Source organism: Carlito syrichta, unplaced genomic scaffold (assembly GCF_000164805.1).
Source record: "Carlito syrichta isolate Samal-C Ts95f unplaced genomic scaffold, Tarsius_syrichta-2.0.1 Scaffold304285, whole genome shotgun sequence".
In the NCBI taxonomy this organism is placed as follows: domain Eukaryota; kingdom Metazoa; phylum Chordata; class Mammalia; order Primates; family Tarsiidae; genus Carlito; species Carlito syrichta.
In genome coordinates this window covers 1-20,390 of record NW_007248381.1, presented here as the reverse complement: position 1 = coordinate 20,390, position 20,390 = coordinate 1, and the positions used below count along the sequence as shown (strand labels likewise).

Here is a 20,390-nt window from a genome sequence, read left to right as displayed (position 1 = left end):
TTCTTTTCAAGCAGGTCAATTAGTTTGCAGTTAGGGTCAGTTGCCCCTGGTCTGCTGTGATGGACAGTACAGATCACCCTCCGTTCACCACTCTGGCCTGTCTTTTTCAAGCTTGTTTCTCCCGTTTTGGTGTTGTTACCTTGAATCGCCAGCAGGTGGTGCTATCTCAGCTGCTCACCCCATAAGGGGTGGGGCCGGACAGAAACCGACAGAGACTGGAGCTAGATTCCTGCCTCAGGGCACAGGAAGGGGACTCACGGCGGGCAGGATGTCTCGGTCACGGGAGAGGTGGCAGCAATCCCAGCAGATCTTCCTGAAGGGGCTTCAAGGACTGAAGTCATGGATCGCCTCCCACCCGGGTGGTGTGATGTGCTAGTGACGGTGGCGTCTGCGCTGCGGTTGCTGTCCAGTCCGCTGCGATGTCCCAGCGGTGAAAACGACCGAGCTCCGTATGAAAGCAGGCTGCAATTTTGGGGTCCGCAGCCCTCAGGGCGAGAGCCAGAGACCCACTGCAGTTCTCCTTTTCAGAGGGTTTCACAGACCAGGTTAACCCGTCGCCACCTTGCCGGAAGTCCCTTCATGACTCTTTAGAATGCTTTTTTGTGACTACCCGCCATCGCACATGGCCCTTGCTTACATATGGCTGTGATAATTTTCTTCATGGAAAACATTACCAGCTGGATGAATCACTGTTTTTCACAGGTCCTGTGTCCCTCAGTCTGGAAAGTTACTATCCTTCTTCTCAGCTTGTACCCTTTGCAATATGCGAAGCATTCTCAAGAGTAGTGATTTATGTAGAGTAAGAAATTGGCATAAAACAATTTCTTGGCAGTTATAGATTTAAAATCCCACGTTCCAGCAATTTGTGACTGACCCCAAGGTCCATGATTTCGCTGGGGTACAACGTGAATTAGATATTCTGAGGGTTTTATATGGGAGTAATCAGATGACATTGAAGTTATTTAACTTTTCTACCTCTGCTTTCCTAATTTGATTAGTGGATAAGATAGCACCCTCCTCAAAGGATTTGGGGAGAAAACTAAATGAGATGGTACATATTAAAGCATAGTATAAGCTCGTGGTGTTCAGCTTGGAGCAGCTGCATTGCCAGATGGAGATCAGAGACCAAGAGACATGGCAGTGCCCTGGAGGCCAAGCTGCAGGCCCAGCACAACTTGAGAGGTTCTACGGGAAACCAAGGCTGCTGCAGCACCCAGCTGGCCCAGTTCAGTGCTTGACAGCCGGTGTGGAGGCCCAGCTGGCTGAGATCCTAGCCAACCTGTGCCTGCAGAACCAACCATACTATCAGAGACTACTGGCCGTCCAGGCGACTGCAGCCTGTTCTGGGCCTGCTGGAGGGTAAGGCTGCAAGCTGCCCTGGAACGCCCATGCAGTTACCAAGGACAGGCCTGTCAGGCCCTGCATCACCAATCCCTGCACAGTGTGTGCCCCTGGTTCCTGCTGTAGGCCCTGCAAACCTTGGGAGGTTACAAATAGTTTTGGTCTGAGCTTTAAGTGTACCCACCACCCATACCTGTGTACATTTTACCCAGTAGGTGATTTTTTTATCCCTCTACCCCTTACCCCCACTTCTGAGTCTCCAGTGTCCATTATACCATTCTCTATATCTTCCTGCAACATCTTTTGATGCTAGTTATTCCAGGGTTAACCCAAAGGGTTTGTGAGGACAGAAGGAGCATTGGTGGAGGACTGGTCCTGCTTTTCTAATGACCATCAGACTGCAGTGACCATGCCTCAGTGTGTTCACAGGGAGAACACCAGAGCTGTGGCCTGGCTCTGAGCCAGGCCCATCTAGTCCTCCTCACTGAAGGCTTCTTATTGTTCTGTGTTCTGATGGTCTTGACAGGTGTGATGCCGCTTTGACCTTTCTTGCAATTCCCAAAACCCCTTTATAAATCTTCTAATAAGTATTCCTCTTGTAAAGCAGAAAATACCTCATAAACATAGTAGAGGGTTTAGCATTTAAAGTATTTGGTAAGTATTTGGCCAATAACTGTTAGCAAAGAAATGAAAAGTAGTCAGTATGTCACATAAAACAAGTTCCTCCATTCTTGGATGGCCTTGCCTGGCTGTGTGCCACTATCCATTATGCTTGTTCAGAGGGGCATACAGGTTATTTCATAAAATTTGTCATTAAATCTAAGGTCAGCTAAGTTTATGCTTAGCCTAAACATTGTAAATCACTGAGAAATACTTGTTTACTCATTATCAATAACTTACTGAGTATGCAAATGTGTGTTAAGAGAGGGAGTCAAATCCAAATGGTTTTAGACATGACACATCTGAAGCAAACATAGAATACAGTGAAGGAACAATATTCTTTACCTCTTGTGGCTCATGCCTTGTGGCCATAGTATTGGGCAGTGCAGATACAGAACACTTCCATGCCTACATTCTACTTATGAGGAAACTAGGGCTCTAAGTGTTTGGGAAAATTAGTTATGGTACTATATCTATACAATGGGTACTACAAAGCCATTAAAAGTAGTGCTATAGAAGAATATGTGATAACTTGGAAAGATGTTCACCATTTACTGTGAAAACACACATGTACACACATGCACGCACTACCCTATGCATAGGGAAGGCATGGAGGGGCCATGCCAGCACAGCACGGGTTGAGAGGTGTGTCCTTGGGTTCTCTCTCACCTTGTGCTCCCATGGTTTCAGGGCGTGAAGGAGCTGTGTCTGCTGCTGCTTAACCAGTCTCTCCTGCTGCCGTCCCTGAAGCTTCTTCTCGAGAGCCAGGATGAGTGTCTACGTACGATGGCACTGGAGCAAATCTCAGCTGTCACTACGGTATGCCCAGTTGAATTTGCTTTTTTTTCAAATGTTTGAAAGGAATGAATTAGCACTTTTATATTCATAAACAATATCATGGTTAGTTTAAAGCTACTTTGTCTGTGGTATTCTCCGATCACAATAGCTATTCCTGTTTTGTCCAAGCAGTATGTATTTGTTTATTTTACAAATATTTACTAAGCATTTCCCATGAACCAGATGCTATGTTTCGGTGCACAGAGTACAATCTAAATAGGGAAACAGTTTTTCTAGAGAAGTAGTATATTAGGCTGTTTAAGGAAAACAAAACTGCCACAGACTAGCAAACTAGTTCACTTGCCACTTGAAGTTTGAGTCTAGGCCATCATCCTAAGTGAAGTAACACAAGAATGGAAAGCCAAATACCAAATTTACAAATGGAAGCTAAGCTAAGAATATGCAAAGACATAGAGGATGGTATAATGGACATTGGAAAATAAGAACAGGGAGAGCAAGAAGCGGGGGAGGGTTGAAAAATCACCTGTCCGATACAATGTGCACAAGTGGAGGTGGTGGGTACACTTAAAGCCCAAACTTTTTTGCCACTATACAGTGCATCTAAATAACCCAAAACCATTTGTGCCCCCTAAAGTTACTAAATTTTATTTTAAAATTGAATCTAGGAAGCGCCTATTATCATACAGGTTTTCCATCCCTAGATGTATGTTTGGTTATCTACTAATAAAAGGTGAGAAAGTGGTTTCATGTGTGTTTACCGGCACCATCTGAAATCTCAAACTCCTGTTTCCTTTGGCAACCTAAACCACCATTGAAGCAACTTCTTGGCTTGAAGAATGATGTACTGAAGTCAAGTCTTGAGATTTCTTCCTCAAGGCCGGTTGTCTTATTATGATGATTAAGGAAGAAACTTTCTCTTCCCATTTAAAATTTTCCACTTTAGGATTAGATAGCTTAGGGTTGTGTTTTAATGAACTCATGTTGTACTCTCCTTGGAGGGAAATCTTTCTTTCGTTTGAAGTCTGTGTGTATGTCTGAGTATGTACACACACATACACGTACACAGACATGCACACATATGTATATTACATTTTATACACACACACACACACACACACACACACACATCGTTTTTTTTAAAGCAAAAATGTTACAGAATGTCTTCTAGAGACCATAAGGGAAAGAAAACCCTAGAACAGAGGTATATGCTTGATACCTAAGACAGTGAAAAGATTGATGAAAAGACATCATTGATGCAAAATGGTATGAATGACAGGATACAGAAAATTATGTAAATGGTTACAGAAAGTAGAATATAATTGTATTTGGAAACAATCATTATGAACAAAATGAGCAAAATCGAATGTCTTTATTCATTCAGATGTAATTCAAAGTAATATAAAACTTCTGCAAAACTTTTATCATAAAATGCATCTCTAGTAGCTGTTAATTAATCAGAACAGGGGCCTCTTTGGGACCTGATCTGAAGTAGGGAGTTGAGGAGACCTGTCTTTTGGTTGCCTCCCTGCCTATCTGTGCTAAAGAGAAAGTTGCATAACTATGGGAATTTATATGAAACTGAGAATTACAGTGAGTTCTTTTCCTAGCCTATTTTTTATTGTCACTCAAGAAATCAGGAAGAGAAAACTGAAGAAAACCAGCCTGTATATTTTCAGTGCATCTTTCTCTTTCCACCATCATACACTGTGTTAGTATCTCTGCTTAGGCGTTCTCACTAAAATTTGCCATGGGCCTCTTTGAAAATCAAGCAGTGATGTATTATCCATTGCCTTTCTGTATTCATCCTGCATAGAGCTTTCTTGATATGCTCCTGGATTCCATAGGCAAGTATATCAGTTTGCATTTTAAAGATTCTTTATCTCAAGTGCAACTGTCAGAACTGCAACTAGAACAGGGACTCCCTAACTGCTAACTAATCTTGCTACCTACTCAGCATACCCCCACACACAGTGACTATTGAAATAAGCACCTAAATGGGAACAAACAGCATCCAAGACATTGTAAAATGGCACTAATTTACTTCCATACACTTTCATCTGCACGTTTGATATGCCACCTTGTGCTTAGGTTGTGGTTTTATAACTGCTCTGCAGACTTCACTATGTGAAGTTTGCCTGTGGTTGTGATGATAGCACACAAAACTTCTGTGCCCTTCAGATGCAAAATCAAAACCACGGGTATAAACTGTTGAGATGCATCACTTGCCCACCATTGAGATCCTTGCTTTTAGAAATTTGGTGATAAGACCTAGCTGTGATTTCTCTATGCTAAGTTGAATGTTCACATTAGGCTAGATGGTCTGTGCCTTTCATATATGTTCCACAAAAATGCTGAGTATCTTTGGACTTTTTGCATCTTTCAAAGAGCTAAGATTTTGCCCAGTTTTTTATTTTTAAAGCATTTGTTAACTTTTTATTTTGAGATAATTTTAAATTCACCTTCAGTTATAAGAAATAATACACCAAGATCTATCATACTCTTCACCCAGTTGCTTCCAATGGTAACATCTTGCATAACTATAGTATATAGGTTGAACATCTCTAATCTGGAAATTCGAAATGCCCTAAAATTTAAAACTTTTTGAACACCAATATCATGTCAAAGGACATGCTTATTGGAGCACTTCAGATTTCAGGTTTTCATCTTAGGGATGCTCAACCAGTAAGTATAATGAAAATATTCCAAAGCCTAAAACAGCATGATAGTTCTGGTCCCAAGCATTTTGGATAAGGGATGCTCAACTGGCAATATTATGACTAGGCAGTTGAATTGATACAATCTATCAACATTATATAGATTTTACCAGTTTTGCAAGTACTGGTGTGTGTGTGTGTGTGTGTGTGTGTGTGTGTGTGTGTGTGTGTGTATGTGTATATGTGTCTGTCTCCATGTGACATTGTTACCTGTAGCATCGCGTGACCACTAACTGCAGTCAAGGTACTGGACACAAGGATCCCTTATATTGATCTTTACAGCCACCACCACCTTCTTTCTCCTCACTTCCAAAGCAACTTCTGGCAGCTACTAATCTATTCTCCATCTCTATAATTTTGTCATTTGAAGAATGCTATAATATATAAATGAAGTATGAAATGACCATAATTCATCATTGCTCTCAACACCATGAAGTGGTTGTGCTACACTTTTCTAAGGGAAGAGTTTCAGTGGACAGTTTTGCAGGACTCATGTCTAGCTATTTTTACATCATTCTTGGCATTGTGGTAGAAAATATAAAACTTTTGCTTTCCTTTTTCTTTGATTTTATTTCACGATTCACTCTGTCTATTAGTAGGGGGCTTGAGCTCATCAGTAACTTTAGTTTTCCCCTTATTTGTTGTTGCTGGTGGTTTCTGTTGACATTAAAAGGAAAAACATCTGGCAAAAGGACTCCTCTGATAGCATTTGCTCCTGCATAGTGTGTAGATCCAAGTGGAAAAATGCCCCCACTTGTTTGCTAATAGCACGTATTATTTTGCTATTCATTATAAAATCCTGACAGCTTTATAGGTATTTACAGTTGAAAGAATGATGCTTAAGTGCTAATGCCAGAGATTGTACTGACTTCCTCCAATAGTAGTACTCATTTCTTTCTCTAAGCTTTTCTGAAATTGTAAGCCTCTAGTGTTTAGCATGTAACCTTTTACAAATGACTAGCAGCCTCTTTCCTGGGCCAGAAACAGAAAGTTCTTCTTTGAGATTGTATTGTTGATGAATAATTAAAACCCTATGTGGTATAGACTGCTGGATTACCTTCTCCATCAGTCTCAGTGAGATTGAGCGCTCACCTTCAAAACCTTGTCTCTCCAAGAAGGGTGCTCCTGCTGGTGTGTGCTTGACTCTTCATCCCTAGAATATTTTATATTCCAATGGAAGCTTCTTGACTCATTTCATCAAAGTAAGCAGATACATATTTGTAATCGTTTTATATACTGAAATGTTCCCATTTCACAATTCCAGATTTGTAATGGCTCCTGGTCTTCCATGCTTCCTCCTCTTTGCTTCTACTCAACACCTCTACCCTACCCCACATGTCATGGGTTGTCTTGTGCTACCCTGTCTATTAAAATAGTCATTCGTGGGATTATAAAGAAAGTGTTTGAGACCTTTAGCACCTAAGTAAGGGTTTCTCCCTGATGCTAATAGTTACCATCTTTCAAGTCCCATCTCTTTGCCAAGTATTATAATAGCCATATTCTCACTTTATCTTCTTAATAATCCCAAGAGAAGGTACTATTCTGATTTCACTGATGAAAACACTGAGACTCAGGAATCACACAGCTAGTAAAAGCTAGGGCTGAAACTTGAATCCCAGACTTACTACCCGAAGTCCATGCTCAACCATACTGTTCCTAATAACTAAGAAGACTATATCATATTGGAAAGAGGTTATCACTGCAGAGAAATAAAGTTGTCGAAAACACTTTGGGGCATATAACATTAGCCCTGAAAGAGACTACAGCAGAACTAGTCTAATAGGTCTCCCGGTCAGGCGTCCTTGTTGAGCCCACTCACCCATCCAGGTTCTGGCTGGGCACTGCAGGAGACTCATGCCATTCTGAGTAGAGCTCCTGGCATGAGAGCACTTCCTCATGGAATTCTGCACCCTTTTATCTTAAACATGTCAACTTTTGTCCTGCCCAGTGGAGTAGAATTAGTAAGGCCCTTCTTCCAGTGACAGTTCTTTGCATATTTAATCAATGTGATTCTTGTTCTCTTTAATCTTGCATGAAGAACCTATCCTCATTATTTATGGTGATCAGTGTCCAGGTTGGAGGGAGAACCTTAATGATTCTCAGAAAAGCATGTGTGATTGACACGTTTATAAAACCAAGAAGCCTTTCTTTCTTTTTTTCTCTTTTTCTTTCCTTCCTTCCTTCCTTCCTTCCTTCCTTCCTTCCTTCCTTCCTTCCTTCCTTCCTTCCTTCCTTCCTTCTTTCTTTCATTCATTCTTTCTTTCTTTTCTTGTTTTATTATAGAGTTGTGGGGTAGAAGTGAGGATTAACTACATTAGTAGACTGTATGCAGGTGAAGTTTGGGCTTGTAACTGTTCCTCACTCCCCCTGGTAGTGAAGCAGGCACAATTTGTATTGTTACGTGTCCCCTACCCTCTCTCCTCTAGCAGTGCCCTATGACTGCCAATCCCCTCCTTGTGCTATTGTGACTAGTGCTCAGGGCCCGCTTATGAGTGAGAACATGCTGTATCCAGTTCTTTGTTTCTGTGATAGTTCACTTAATATGATGGTCTCTAACTCCATGCAAGTTGCTGTGAGGACCATGATTTTGTTCTTCTTATGACTGCGTAATAACTCCAGCATGTTTATGTACCACATTTTCTTAATTTAGTCCACTTTCAATGGGCAGCAGGATTGGCTCCGTATTTTTTCTATTGTGAATAGTGTGGCAGTAAACATGTGTGTGCAGGTTTCTTTCTGGTAGAGTAAGTTATGTTCCTCCATGTATATTTCCAGGAGAGGGATTCCTGGGTCGTATGGAAGATCAATTTTTAGTTCTTTTATGAATTGCCACACTGCTTTCCACAGTGGTTGAACTAGTTCGCATTTCTATCAACAGTGTAGAAACGTTCCCTTTTATCTACAGCTGTGCCAGCACCGGTTATTTTTTGACTTACTAACATTCTTACTGGGGTAGGTACTGCCTTGTAGTTTTGTTTTGCATTTCTCTGATGATTACTAAGGCTGAGCATTTTTTCATGTGTCTGTTAGCTGCTTGTATGTCTTGTTTTGAGAAATATTTCTTTATGTCCTTTGCCTACTTTTTAATGGGGTTATTTGTTTTTTTCTTTCACTTTGTTTGAGTTCCTTGTAGATCCTGGATGTTAGGCCTCTCTCAGATTCATAATTTGCAAATATTTTTTCCCATTCTTTGAGTGTCTCTTTACTCTTTTGATGGTTTATTTTGTTGCACAAAATCTTTTCAATTTGAGGTCCCACTTATCTATCTTCGCTTTTATGGCATTTGCTTTTGGAGACTTGGTCAAGAATCCATTGCCTACTCTGATGTGCATAAGGGTGTTTCCTTTGTTTTCTTCTAGGATCCTTATAGCTTGAGTTTTTATGTTTAGGTTTTTGATCCATTTTGAGTTGGTTTTTATATATGGAAAGAGGTCCAGTTCGTTCTTCTGCATGTGGTTAGTTAGCCAGTTTTCCCAGCCCTATTTGCTAAATATGGTCTCCTTTCCCCAGTGATTGTTATTGGTGGCTTTGTCAAAGATGAGTTGGTTGAGAGATTGTGTTTTTATTTCCAGAATCTCTGTCCTGTTCCATTGGCCTATGTGACTATTCCCATACCAGTACCATGCCTCCTTGGTTACTGTAGCCTTATAGTAAAGTTTAAAGTCTGGAAATGTGATACCTCCCATCTTGTTCCTTTTGCTGCGGATTGTTTTGACTATTTGTTCTCTTTTTTGTTTCCATATGAATTTATATATTGTTGTTACCAGGTCTGTGAAAAATGATGTTAGTAATTTGATGGGTATTGTTTTGAATCTATAGATTGCCTTGGGTAGGATGGACATCTTAACAATATTGATTCGTCCAATCAATGAGCATGGGATGTTTTTCCATTTATTTGAGTCATCCTTGATATATTTGAGCAGCATTTTGTAGTTCTTATTGTAAAGTTCTTTCACTTCTCTGGTTAGGTAGATGCCAAGGTATTTCATTTTTTTATGGCTATTGTGAATGGGATTGTGCTTTGTATTTCTTCACCTGCTTTTTGCTGGTGTATAGAAATGTAACTGTCTTTTGCATGATAATTTTTTTGACCCATGACCTTAATAAAGTTATTTATCAATGCAAGGTGACATTTGACAGACTCTCTAGGGTTTTCTAGGTACAAAATCATAGGTCCACAAAGAGGGATAGCCTGACTTCTTTTTCTCCTATCTGGTTACCCCTGAATTCCTTCTCTTGCCTGATTGCTCTGGCTAGGACTTCCAGCACTATGCTGAATATGAAAGATGAGAGTGGGCATCCTTGTCGTGTTCCAGTTCTTAGGGGGAATGCTTGCTGCTTCTACTCATTGAGCAAAATGTTAGCTGTGGGTTTATCATAGATGGCTCTTACTGTTTTGAGGAATATTTCTTCTTTGCCTAGGTGCCCAAGGGTTTTTATCAAGAAGGGATGCTGGATTTTATAGAATGCTTTCTGTGTTTCTAATGAGATAATCTTGTGGTTCTTGGTTTTACATTTGTTAATGTGTGAATTACATTTATGATTTTGTGAATGGTGAACCATCCTTGCATCCCAGGAATGAAGCCTACCTTGAGATGTGTTGTTGGATCCAATTTGCTAGAAACTTGTTGAAAATTTTTGCATCTGTGTTCATCAAGAAGATTGGCCTGCAATTCTGTTTCCTTGTTGCATCTTTGTCAGATTTGAGTATCAGTATAATGTTAGCATCATAAAATGAGTGGGGAGAATACCATCATTCTCAATTGCCAGGAATACTTTCAATAAGATTGGTATCAGCTTCTCCTTGTGTGTCTTGTAGAATTCAGCTGGGAAGCCATCTGGTCCAGGGTTTTTTGTGGTTTGTTTTTTTTTTTTTGGCAAGGAAGTTTCTTATGACTGAGTTGATTTCCTGGATTATTATTGGTCTGTTTAGAGTTTTGGTTTCTTCTTATTTCAACCTTGGGAGGGTATGTGATGTCAGAAAGTCTTTCCTTTAGATTTTCTAGTTTATTTGCATACAGGTATTTGTAGTAATCTCTGATAATCTTTCTAATTTCTTCAGGGTCAGTTTTGATTTTGCCTTCTTTGTTTCTAATTGTGTTTATTTGGTGTCTCTCTCTCTCTCTCCCCCTTTTTTTTTTTTTTTTTTTTTGGTCAATCTGGCCAGGGATTGGTGAATCTTATGTGTCTTTTCAACGAAACTGCTTTTTGTCTTGTTGATCCTTTCTATGATCTTTTTGTCTTCTGTATCCTGGAATTGTGACTTTTTCTGAGTGACCTGTAATAGGATTTTGGTGATCTTGCCATTCCAGCTCCCTTAGGTGTGATGTCAGGCTGTTTACTTATGGTCTTTCTATTTTCTTGATATATCCCTGTAATGCTGTGAATTTTCCTCTTAACACTGATTTCATGGCATCCCTGAGATTCTGATAAGATGTGTCTTTGTTTTCATATGTTTCCAGGAATCTTTATTTTTCTGTCTTGATTTTTTTTGTGTGTGTTGACCCAGAAGTCATTTAACAGTATGTTGTTTAGTGTCCATGTCTTTTTGTATTTGGGGAGGATCTTGTTAATGGCAATATTTATTTATGTCCCACTGTGATCTGAAAAGATGCATGGTATTATTTCAATCTTTTGAAATTTATTGAGGCTTCCTTTCTTTGTTCCCTTTTTAACTCTACCAGGTTTCCAACTAGCACCTCCCTTTAGGAGTCTCTCCCACTCTCAGTCCTGCCTTTTCCATGCCAACTCAGGCTACACACTTTTCTTCTTGCCTCAGCTCACCATGATAGTAGGTAGATTGGGTTGGGGCCCTATGAGCCTTGTTTGGCCTCTGCAAAGTCCTTCTTTGGTGTTAACCCTAATGTCATTTGGTTTTCTTCTACGTGTATCTGAACTAAGTTGGGCTTACATGATCCAAGTGATGCAAAGAAACATGTGAGTACTTTTCTGTGTATCTTACAAATTCCAGTTGGTATTAAACTAACATCTTAATATCCCTGTTCTTTCAGCTCTTTGAACACCAGGCTCTTTTTTCTCAGGATTGTGGGCAGATCTACTCATTTCTACCTGCCATTTTAACCTAAACATACTGAGATCTGTCACTTGCTCCTCCCATCTCTTATTCTCAGCCTGTGCTCTGTCTTCCTGGATGAAGAAAATTCAGCAGCAGCATCTCACAGAGGTCTCAGTGGATGCCTCCAGCGACAGGCAACTTACTCCCTAGGTTATCCTGTTCGATTTCTCAACAGCCCTGATGGTTGTTTGACTTACTTGGTATGAACAGACATATTAAGTGCCCATTGTGCACAGGCTGCTACTGTGTGTGAAATGAGGATTAGGTAGGATGTTCATACAGATGAAATATTATTATACCTGTGCTTAAAGAAATTATTTCATGAGGAGATAGACATAGGAAATAATAACACAAGGAATTAAACAGGATAGCAAGGAGGCAGATACAACTTGTGGAACTGGCCAGATTCAGGGCCCTAAAATTAAACATTTGGTTATGGTCACAGAGGTGATCAAGCTTGGATTTTCAAAAATTTTCTCCCTCTCATTGTAGATCATAACTCTGATGATTTGTCCTAATTTTGGTTTCAGAAGAGGTATACTATTAGTCATGCCAGTAGTAAAGCTGATGGTATGCTGAAAACATGGAACCTGAATATCATGTTCAAATAAATACAGAATACAAACAATTATCTGTAGGCATTTTTTTCAAGTATATACTTTTTTTTTCTGCCCTTGTAGTTGATATTGTAATAACTTTTATTAGTAATAGTATATGGGAAAACAAGACAAATACCTTCCCCTAAAGTAAACAGTGGTATACTATTAAATAATCTTCTCTTACGTGATTGAAATGAAGCCCTGTATGCATTATGCTTCTGGAATTTCAGCTTACCTCATTATTGTAATTACTCTTAGCTTGGTATAGATCCATAAAATCAAAGATTTTAAATCAGAGAAGGTTTATTACCTATTGTTGAAAGAGGAATTAAGCAGATAACATTTTAATGGCTTAGAAGACAGTAGTGCTTTGTGCGTTAATAGATTTCTTTCTCCAGATCTATAAAGTTTCATTTATTCTCAAAAATTAATTGCTGACACACAAGAAGCAATTTCTGACAGATATGGCAAGCATTTTACTCATAATATATGTAAACCCTTTCCCTTCTAGAAAATCCATTATTCATAATTTGTTTGACTGTAATAATATCATCTATTTACTGAACCTGACTGTGCACCAGGCATTGTGCTTGTAATCCCCAACCCTTACAGTCAGTCTGTATTTCTGATGTGGAAACTGGAGTTCAGAGAGATTGTCCTTAACAAGGTCACACAGCTGTGTAGTGAAGAAATCAGGATTGGAAATTGGCCTCTAACCCAAAAGCCTGTCTTCTTTCATAGCACCAGACTGTCTCTCACTCTAGCTCAAAGTTATTTGATCAGGGGAATTAAATCAACTAATCCTCTGAACTTGTCAAGTATTTATTTCACACATCCAAACTGAGTCCAAAAATGACAGAATATATATTCTCCCTCATGTCCTTTAAGCACCAATCAATCCACTGTCAGGGATGTGTGATTTTCCACAGACCATATGCCAGAGTCAATTCCTGATCAATTTAAGAGTTAAACATTTTTTAAAGTCAGAAAATTTTTTTAAAGAATATATATTCGTTCCTTTGAGGAATTATAGCTTATAAGTTTTAAAGTAATGGACAAGTCATAAAAGAATAGATTATTTCCTGACAATATAAAAATGTAAAACTTCTCTACAACAAAAAATAACCCGAACAGCTTAGAATGTTTTGGTTAAACAATAGGTTAGAATGTTCATGGTAACTAAAATCAGGATTAATATATGTTATACAAAGAAGTCATTTGCATACGTAAGAAAAATGTTACAACTCTACTAAATGAGCAAAGGAGTTGATCCTTCCCACAACAAACGTAAAAATGATAGAAAATTTATAGAGAAAAATTCATCCTTGCAAATAAACAAATATAGCTGGTTACAATTGCTCACGCATGTAATCCCAGCACTTTGGGAGGCTGAAGTGGGAGAATTGCTTGAGCCCATGAGTTTGAGACCAGCCTGAGAAACAAAGTAAGCCCTCTAAAAAAAAAAAGTTTAAAAATTAGCTGAGCGTGGTGATGCATACCAGTAACCCCAGCTACTTAGGGGACTGAGCAGAAGGATTGCCTAAGCCCAGGAGATCAAGGCTGTGATGATCAGTGATCACACCACTGCACTCCAGCCTGGGTGACAGAGTGAGACCCCGACTCAAAAATAAAAATACATAAATAAATGTATTCAACTTAAGCCAGGCTTGAGGTACCATTACATATCTCCTAAGTTGGCAAGTGATTTTGTTTTCAAGGCAATACCTAAAGCTGAGAAACTTATGGTGAAATGGACATATTCCTACACTGGTATCACCACTGTAAGCTGGCACCGTTTGACATCAGTATTTTGTATTTACATTCACATTCAGAGCCAAAAAATATGTCAGATACTTTGCCTGATGTATTAGTTTGTTCAAACTACCATAACCAAGTGCCACAGACTGAGTTATTTTCTCACAATCTCAAGACAAGAATCTGATATCAAGGTGCCAGCAGGGTTAATTTTGTCTGAGGTCTCTCTCTCTGACTTGTTGACCACCTTCTCTCAGTGTCTTCACATGGTTGACCCTCATTTTATGTTTGTGTCCTATTCTTCTCTTCTTTTAAGGATACCAGTTATCTTGCCACCCATCCTAATGACCTCATTTTACCTTAATTACCTCTTTACAGGCCATGTTTCTAAATACAGTCACAATCTGAGGTCCTGGGAATTAGGACTGCAGTATACAAATGGGGGACGGGTACAGTTCAGCTCATAATAACACCTCTCTCCTATGCATATAATATGCAATAATATGCAACATAGTCTATGCAAATAATTTTAAGTAAAGAAGAAAGTATGCGCATACGAAATATTCATTGTAGTGTTTCAATAATATCAAACTATTAAAAGCAGCCAAAATATTTATAGTAGACATTAAATAACTTCTAGCATTCATTCAATAAACTATTTTGCAACCATTAAAAAATTTAAGAATGAAAACAATATAAAAACATTTTTTAAAATGTTAGCATTTAATGAGCAAAGGAGAATACAAATATTATATGATTGATTGTAGAAAAATAAATCTTCACATGGACAAGTCCTAGAGAGGAAAAGAGAGTAAAATAATTCTCTTGTGGTGATAAAGATATGGATGACTTCTTTTTTCAAACTACTTCCACATTTTTCTCTTCTATTTTTCTTTTTATTTCAAAAAGAAAAATAAAGTAGGTTGGAATGAATAATGGTGGGTCATATAATATCAGGCTTCTGTAGTCGCACCAGATTTTTTCTAGTTATCATTTTAATCAAAAGCAGAAGAATTGAAGACAACTTGAGGCTTAACAAATTAGCCTCACAACTTAGCAGCATGGTGTTATGTCAAGGTGCTTGAGAGAGTTTTGGGATGTCTAGCACTGGGCTGTGCTGAGGGAAAGGATTCAGCCTGGCCTTGGTGTCCTGACACAGGCAGGCTGGTGTGTGGAGAGGAACTCTTGGCTCTCTGTGACCTTGGGCTACCTGTTGCTTTTCTGGCCTTCAGATTCCTCTTCTTTAAAATGCATTTGTTGGAATGGGTCATTACAAAGGCCATCTCTTTCTTTATTATTTTATTCTCTTTTTTGTCCTTAAATATAGACAGAATATTTGCCTTGTGGTATTTTCCTTGTAAATGACAATTATAAAATACATTCTACCCATTCTGTATTTCTCGCAAAGATCCAGAACCAGGTAGAAAGTCAAAAAAAAAGGGAATAAAATGAAGTCAGCTACTCCATTTTTCCAGCACTTGATTATAAACCAAACCACAGATTTTCCCCAGACCTTTCCCCTTTTACTGCCCAAGCTCAGCACAGGTCAACAGTCTCAGACATCTCCTTTCTTTAGGAAACCTTGGAGTGGGCCAGGGCCAAAGGAGAAACACTGCATTTCATTTCCATGTCATTAGCCTTAGACCTTCTCAGCCAAGACCCTAAGCGGTAGCTGTTGGAGAGTGAACAACCTACCCTGCCCTCCCAGCCCTCACTCTCCCTACCACAACATGGGTGGCTTCTGAAAAACTGGGGATGTGCAACCAGGAGCTGTGTGGAAGGACTTCATTGCACTGGAGAGAAACACACTAAGAAGAGAATGAGAGGTGCGGCAGCGGCAGGCATTGACAGAACTCCTGTCTCTTCCTCCAGCTGGAAGAATCCATCACCCCCATTCTAGGAGTCTGTCAGATCCCCAGAGGGAGGGTTAGTGAGTAAACTGAAAGAATAATAAGGGTGTCCCAGCCTTGAAAACTTATTCAGGACACAAAGTATTACCCTGCAGATTTCAGATTCTGAGGCTTTTATTCATGTGTTTTGTCAGACCTATAGCTTCCTGGCACACACTCAGTTCTCTCCTGCAGGGTCAGGTAAGGGAATTCTTTGTTTTGTTTTTAAGGGTGAATGAAAATAACTTACAGTAACTCAGAGGCCCCGTGTATGTGCATGTTTGTGTGTGCATTTGGTGGAGGCAGCCACTCCAAGTGAGAGAAAGTGAGCTTTGGAGTTACTCTTCATTTGTGTATTCACCTCACAAATCTTGCTGAGCTCCTAGTATGTGGCCACCATTCTGGGCATGGGGGAGGTGGGTAAACAAAGGAGCCAAGACATCTGTTGGAGCGCAACAGTAAACAAATGATAAACAAGTAAACAAGGCAGAGATGAGGGCCCCTCATCCAACTCCACTATGTAGCAGCCATGTGACACTCAGCACGTGACTTTGACCTCCCTGAATGTTCATCTATTAAATCAAGTGAGAACTGTCTCAAGGGGATGTCTGAGGGTGTGGGAATAGAGTGCCTGGCACGTGGGCACTGTGATGGTCAGGGCAGAGCTCCGTGGGTTTGAGACTGTTGTTTGCTAGGTGGGAGAAAAAAAGGGGGAGGTTGGATGGAGAGAAGACAGAGAGAACTTATAGGCAGCCCCAGTGAGGAGTCTGGACCCCCCTCCAGCTGGAAAGCTAGGCTTCTGTACCAGTTGCTTTTCCTACCATCTAGCATCTAAACAAAATAACAAAGCTAAGCTGAGTTCAGCCTAAGTGTCTTCCTGGGCCAAAGGTGAGCAAGTTTGTATGTGTGTATTCATGAAATAAGATGCCAAAGAAAAGATGCCGAGGGTTTACAGAGACTCTTCTGTTCTAAAGTCTAGCTCTATTCAGATTCTTTTCAGAGATACGGTCTTTATCACATACTTCTGCAGTTTACAACAATGTGACAAAGCTTAATAATGTAGGTTCACTCAGCCATTTAACAAATGTTAATGAAACCGGATGCTCAAATAGAAAGATGATAAAACCTTTGTGTCCTCAAGAATCTCCCATTCAGGCAGGGGAGACAGTACACAAATTACTGTAACACAGCGTGAAGAGGCAGCTATCAGCTATCTTTGGAGTGTGGAGGAAGGAGAAATCAGCTTGACCAAGGGAGTTCAGGAAAAAAATGTCACCAAGAAAATGGCATTGGAGCTGACATTTACTTTGGGTTTTGAACGATTCCTTGGTTGCAGGAAAGATTCACACTGTCTGATAGTGGACAGTAACTTTCTTTCTTGGTACTTCTCTTGGTTTAATCTTGTGGCTGGTAGACACAGTCAACTTTCTCATCTTCAGTATAGTCTTTCCTCCTGTCACAGAACATGCAGGAAGAGCACATTGTGTACAGTTGTATAATATAGTCTGTCTAAACATGAGTTGATTGACTTTGACATTATTTCTCAAGGTCCTATCATCAAAGTTACTAAAAGTGCACAATGACATTACGAAGAAACTGCCATGAAGCTGGCTTATGATACCAGGGTAAATGAGAAGCTCTGAGTTCTGCTATGTGATCAGTATTGACTTGATTCCTTATAAAAATATGGATTGCAACATAAAATAGAAAAATATAAATTATTCAAGCCGTGGAAAACCATGCATAGACTTAAAAGATAAAACCAAGGGAAAAGATAATTCAGAGAATGTGCAAACTGAAAGAATCTATGAAAACGTTTTTCTAAAAGGTAAGGTTAGTATTGAGCTTCCTAGAGGCTCAAACAAAAACAACTTAAAACCCCACTGTTGGTTATTCTGTTTATATCAGTAGGATTGAGGGACACATTCTTTTCTCAACGGAATAGAAAAGAGATTTTCTGGTTCTGAAAAGATTTTTTTTCATATGGATCTACATTTGAAAGAGATCTGGAGTTAAAGAATACAGAGCATGGTGAAAGTATAAATGAAATAGCAAATGTGGTTGTCAAGAGCACAGGCTTTGAAGTCAAGACTGACCTAAATGCATATTCTGGTCCCATGTCTTTCTGGCTACGATGTTAAGCAGAGTTCTTACACCTCAACTTCCGTGTCTGTGGCTTGAGAGGTAAAAGTGCCAGTTTCATAGGTTGAATTGGAAAAGCTCTAGGGAGTAATACTTGTACAATGTTTACCACAATTTCTGGCTCTCAATATATGGGAGCTGCAGCCAATGAGGCTGCAAGTGGGACTCTTGTTACAGGGCTACACTACACTGTCTTCTGTTAAAAGGAACCCATGTCTGCATCCTGTGTCTGTGACCTCAGATATGCTTCTGTTCTACACATGCTTTTTGGAGCAGGTACTGGTAAACCCAGGCAAAGGTATCATGATGATGACGGCAAAAAAAGCAGTGCATACCAACCCCAGAGGGAGTGAGGCAAGTATGAGGGAGCAAACGCCCTCTCATGTTGTGCCTGTCTTATCTCTTGAAGGTGAACGATGCCAATTGTGATGCAGAACTCCTTTCCCTGATCTTGGATGCCAAGCTGCTGGTGGAATGCGTCTCCACTCCCTTTTATCCACATATCGTGGACCACCTCTTGGCCAGCCTTCAGCATGGGCACTGGGATGCTGAGGAGCTGGCCAAACAGCTGCAAGAGGCCGGCTATGAGATGGAAGCCGGCTCACTCCTGCTGGCTGTGCGGGGGACTCATCGAGCCTTGAGAACTTTCAGCACAGCCCTCAGCGCAGCACAGCACTGGGTTTGAGCGGCCTTCCCAGGGCCCATGCTCCTTGGTGGAAAAGAGCATCTGGAGCTGAACGCTCTTCCCAGAAGCAACATGTGAGCTTGTCAATCATTCTCAGTGGTTCCAGCAAATTGCAAATAAAGCTGTATATAAAGGTTGAGCAGGCTGCCATTTTTTACACTTTTTTTTCTTTCTTTCTTATACTGATTGGTTAACATACTTATTGACTGAGAGACTTTTCTCTCACACCACCTTTCTTTTCTTTTAACCTACCTTTTCTGGATAGAATTCAATTAATAAAGTGTCCAGAACTGCAACTGAGAAAGTTGGATGTAGTGGTGGACAGGCTTACACTAGAAAGGGTGTGGAATGGCTGGTGGGTGGGGCAGGTGTCACAGGATGGAGGAAGGATGAGCCTGGCTTCAAGGCTCAGGTTCGTTAGATGACGTTGGGCTAATTATTCACTTCTCTGAACCTTAGTCTGTTGTGTATAAAAAATAAGGGTGATATTGTTTATCTCATAAAGTTGTTGAGTATTTACATGAGACTGTGTGTGTGTGAGGCTGTCATATGTATAGTAGGGAACCAAGAGATAGTAACTCTCCTCCCCCCGGCTAATGTCACAGTGTTTGAGTTAGGACTTTAAGGCTATCGCCAGATGATCATATCAGCACATGAGAGCTGCCATCTGATTGGAGGCCTACACAATATACCAGCATCACTATATTAAGACTGACACATTTGTATGTCCATAACCTATATAGGCAGCGGTGTGGGGGAACAGAGCCAGCACGTACACTTGTTAGAGGTGGGATTGCCATGTTGGGGTTTATGAATTTACGTCCAACCAATCATGGCAAGTGTGGACAGCAACACCCTTAGGAAAACCAGTCACAGAAGGGCCTTTCCCTGCGATGGAGGACCCTGGTGTGTGGCTTGTTTGCTGACACTTGCTCTCACCACAGAAGAATGTGCTTGAAGATGGAGGCTGAAAGGCACAGGGAACAGTCAGAAGGGAGTCTCCCGAGATGGCGCTAAAACACCATATGGAACCAAACAAAGACAACAAAGGCCCTAAGCTCCTGCTCTTCCCACGCACGCGAAACTTAAACTGTACACAGATATTATCTCCCTATAGGAATACTACCTCATAGCTCCCTCCAATAAAGACCCTAAGATGGCACTGGCTGGCACCGCCAGGCTCCGATAGAGCACTGGCCCCCCTCCCAAACCAATAAATACAGACCTCTCTTGCCCTCACTCACTCACTCCCCCTTCCCTACCAGGTGGTTACAGACCTTCCCTCTCTCTGTAGCTGCTGCTCTAATAAATCTCTTAGCCTCAAAGGGTGTTGAGTCTCACTGGCGCCATCGTCCTTCATTGGTGCTGTGCCTCAGTCGGGAGCTCTCTCGCCCTAAGGCGAGGCCCTGTCCCGTTGCCGGTGACACTCACCCCTTAAGGCCTTTGCCCACTTTCTTGAATGCCAGCACCGCATCCATCACCACCTCGGATAGGTAAGTGCCCCTACCTAAAAAACCTAACAACCTCCCCGGGATACCTGAAAGGGACTGACCGTTGATCGGTGGCTCTTTCAGCCCCAGGTGAGGGGGGGACCACACCCCGCCTAGGCTTTCAAAGCCACAGCGGACCCCCTACTGGTTTTTCCTTCTCCCGCCTAGGACTCTAAAACCACTCTTTAACTCCTATAAGCATTCAAAAAAGTGGGCAGAGATTTCCCTCCCTCCCATCCCA

The 20,390-nt window shown here is 40.7% G+C and overlaps 1 protein-coding gene across 1 annotated transcript in view; it reads left to right on the top strand.

The window, feature by feature from the left end:
- NBAS (neuroblastoma amplified sequence) overlaps positions 1–18,801 on the top strand; it is a 230,770-nt gene extending 211,969 nt beyond the window's left edge. The window contains exons 26-27 of the mRNA XM_008059599.2: positions 2,692–2,820; positions 18,384–18,801. Of these exons, the coding sequence (XP_008057790.1) occupies positions 2,692–2,820; positions 18,384–18,659 (405 nt within the window). The 3' untranslated portion in view covers positions 18,660–18,801. The remainder of the gene's footprint in view (positions 1–2,691; positions 2,821–18,383) is intronic.
- Positions 18,802–20,390: the final 1,589 nt, after the last annotated feature.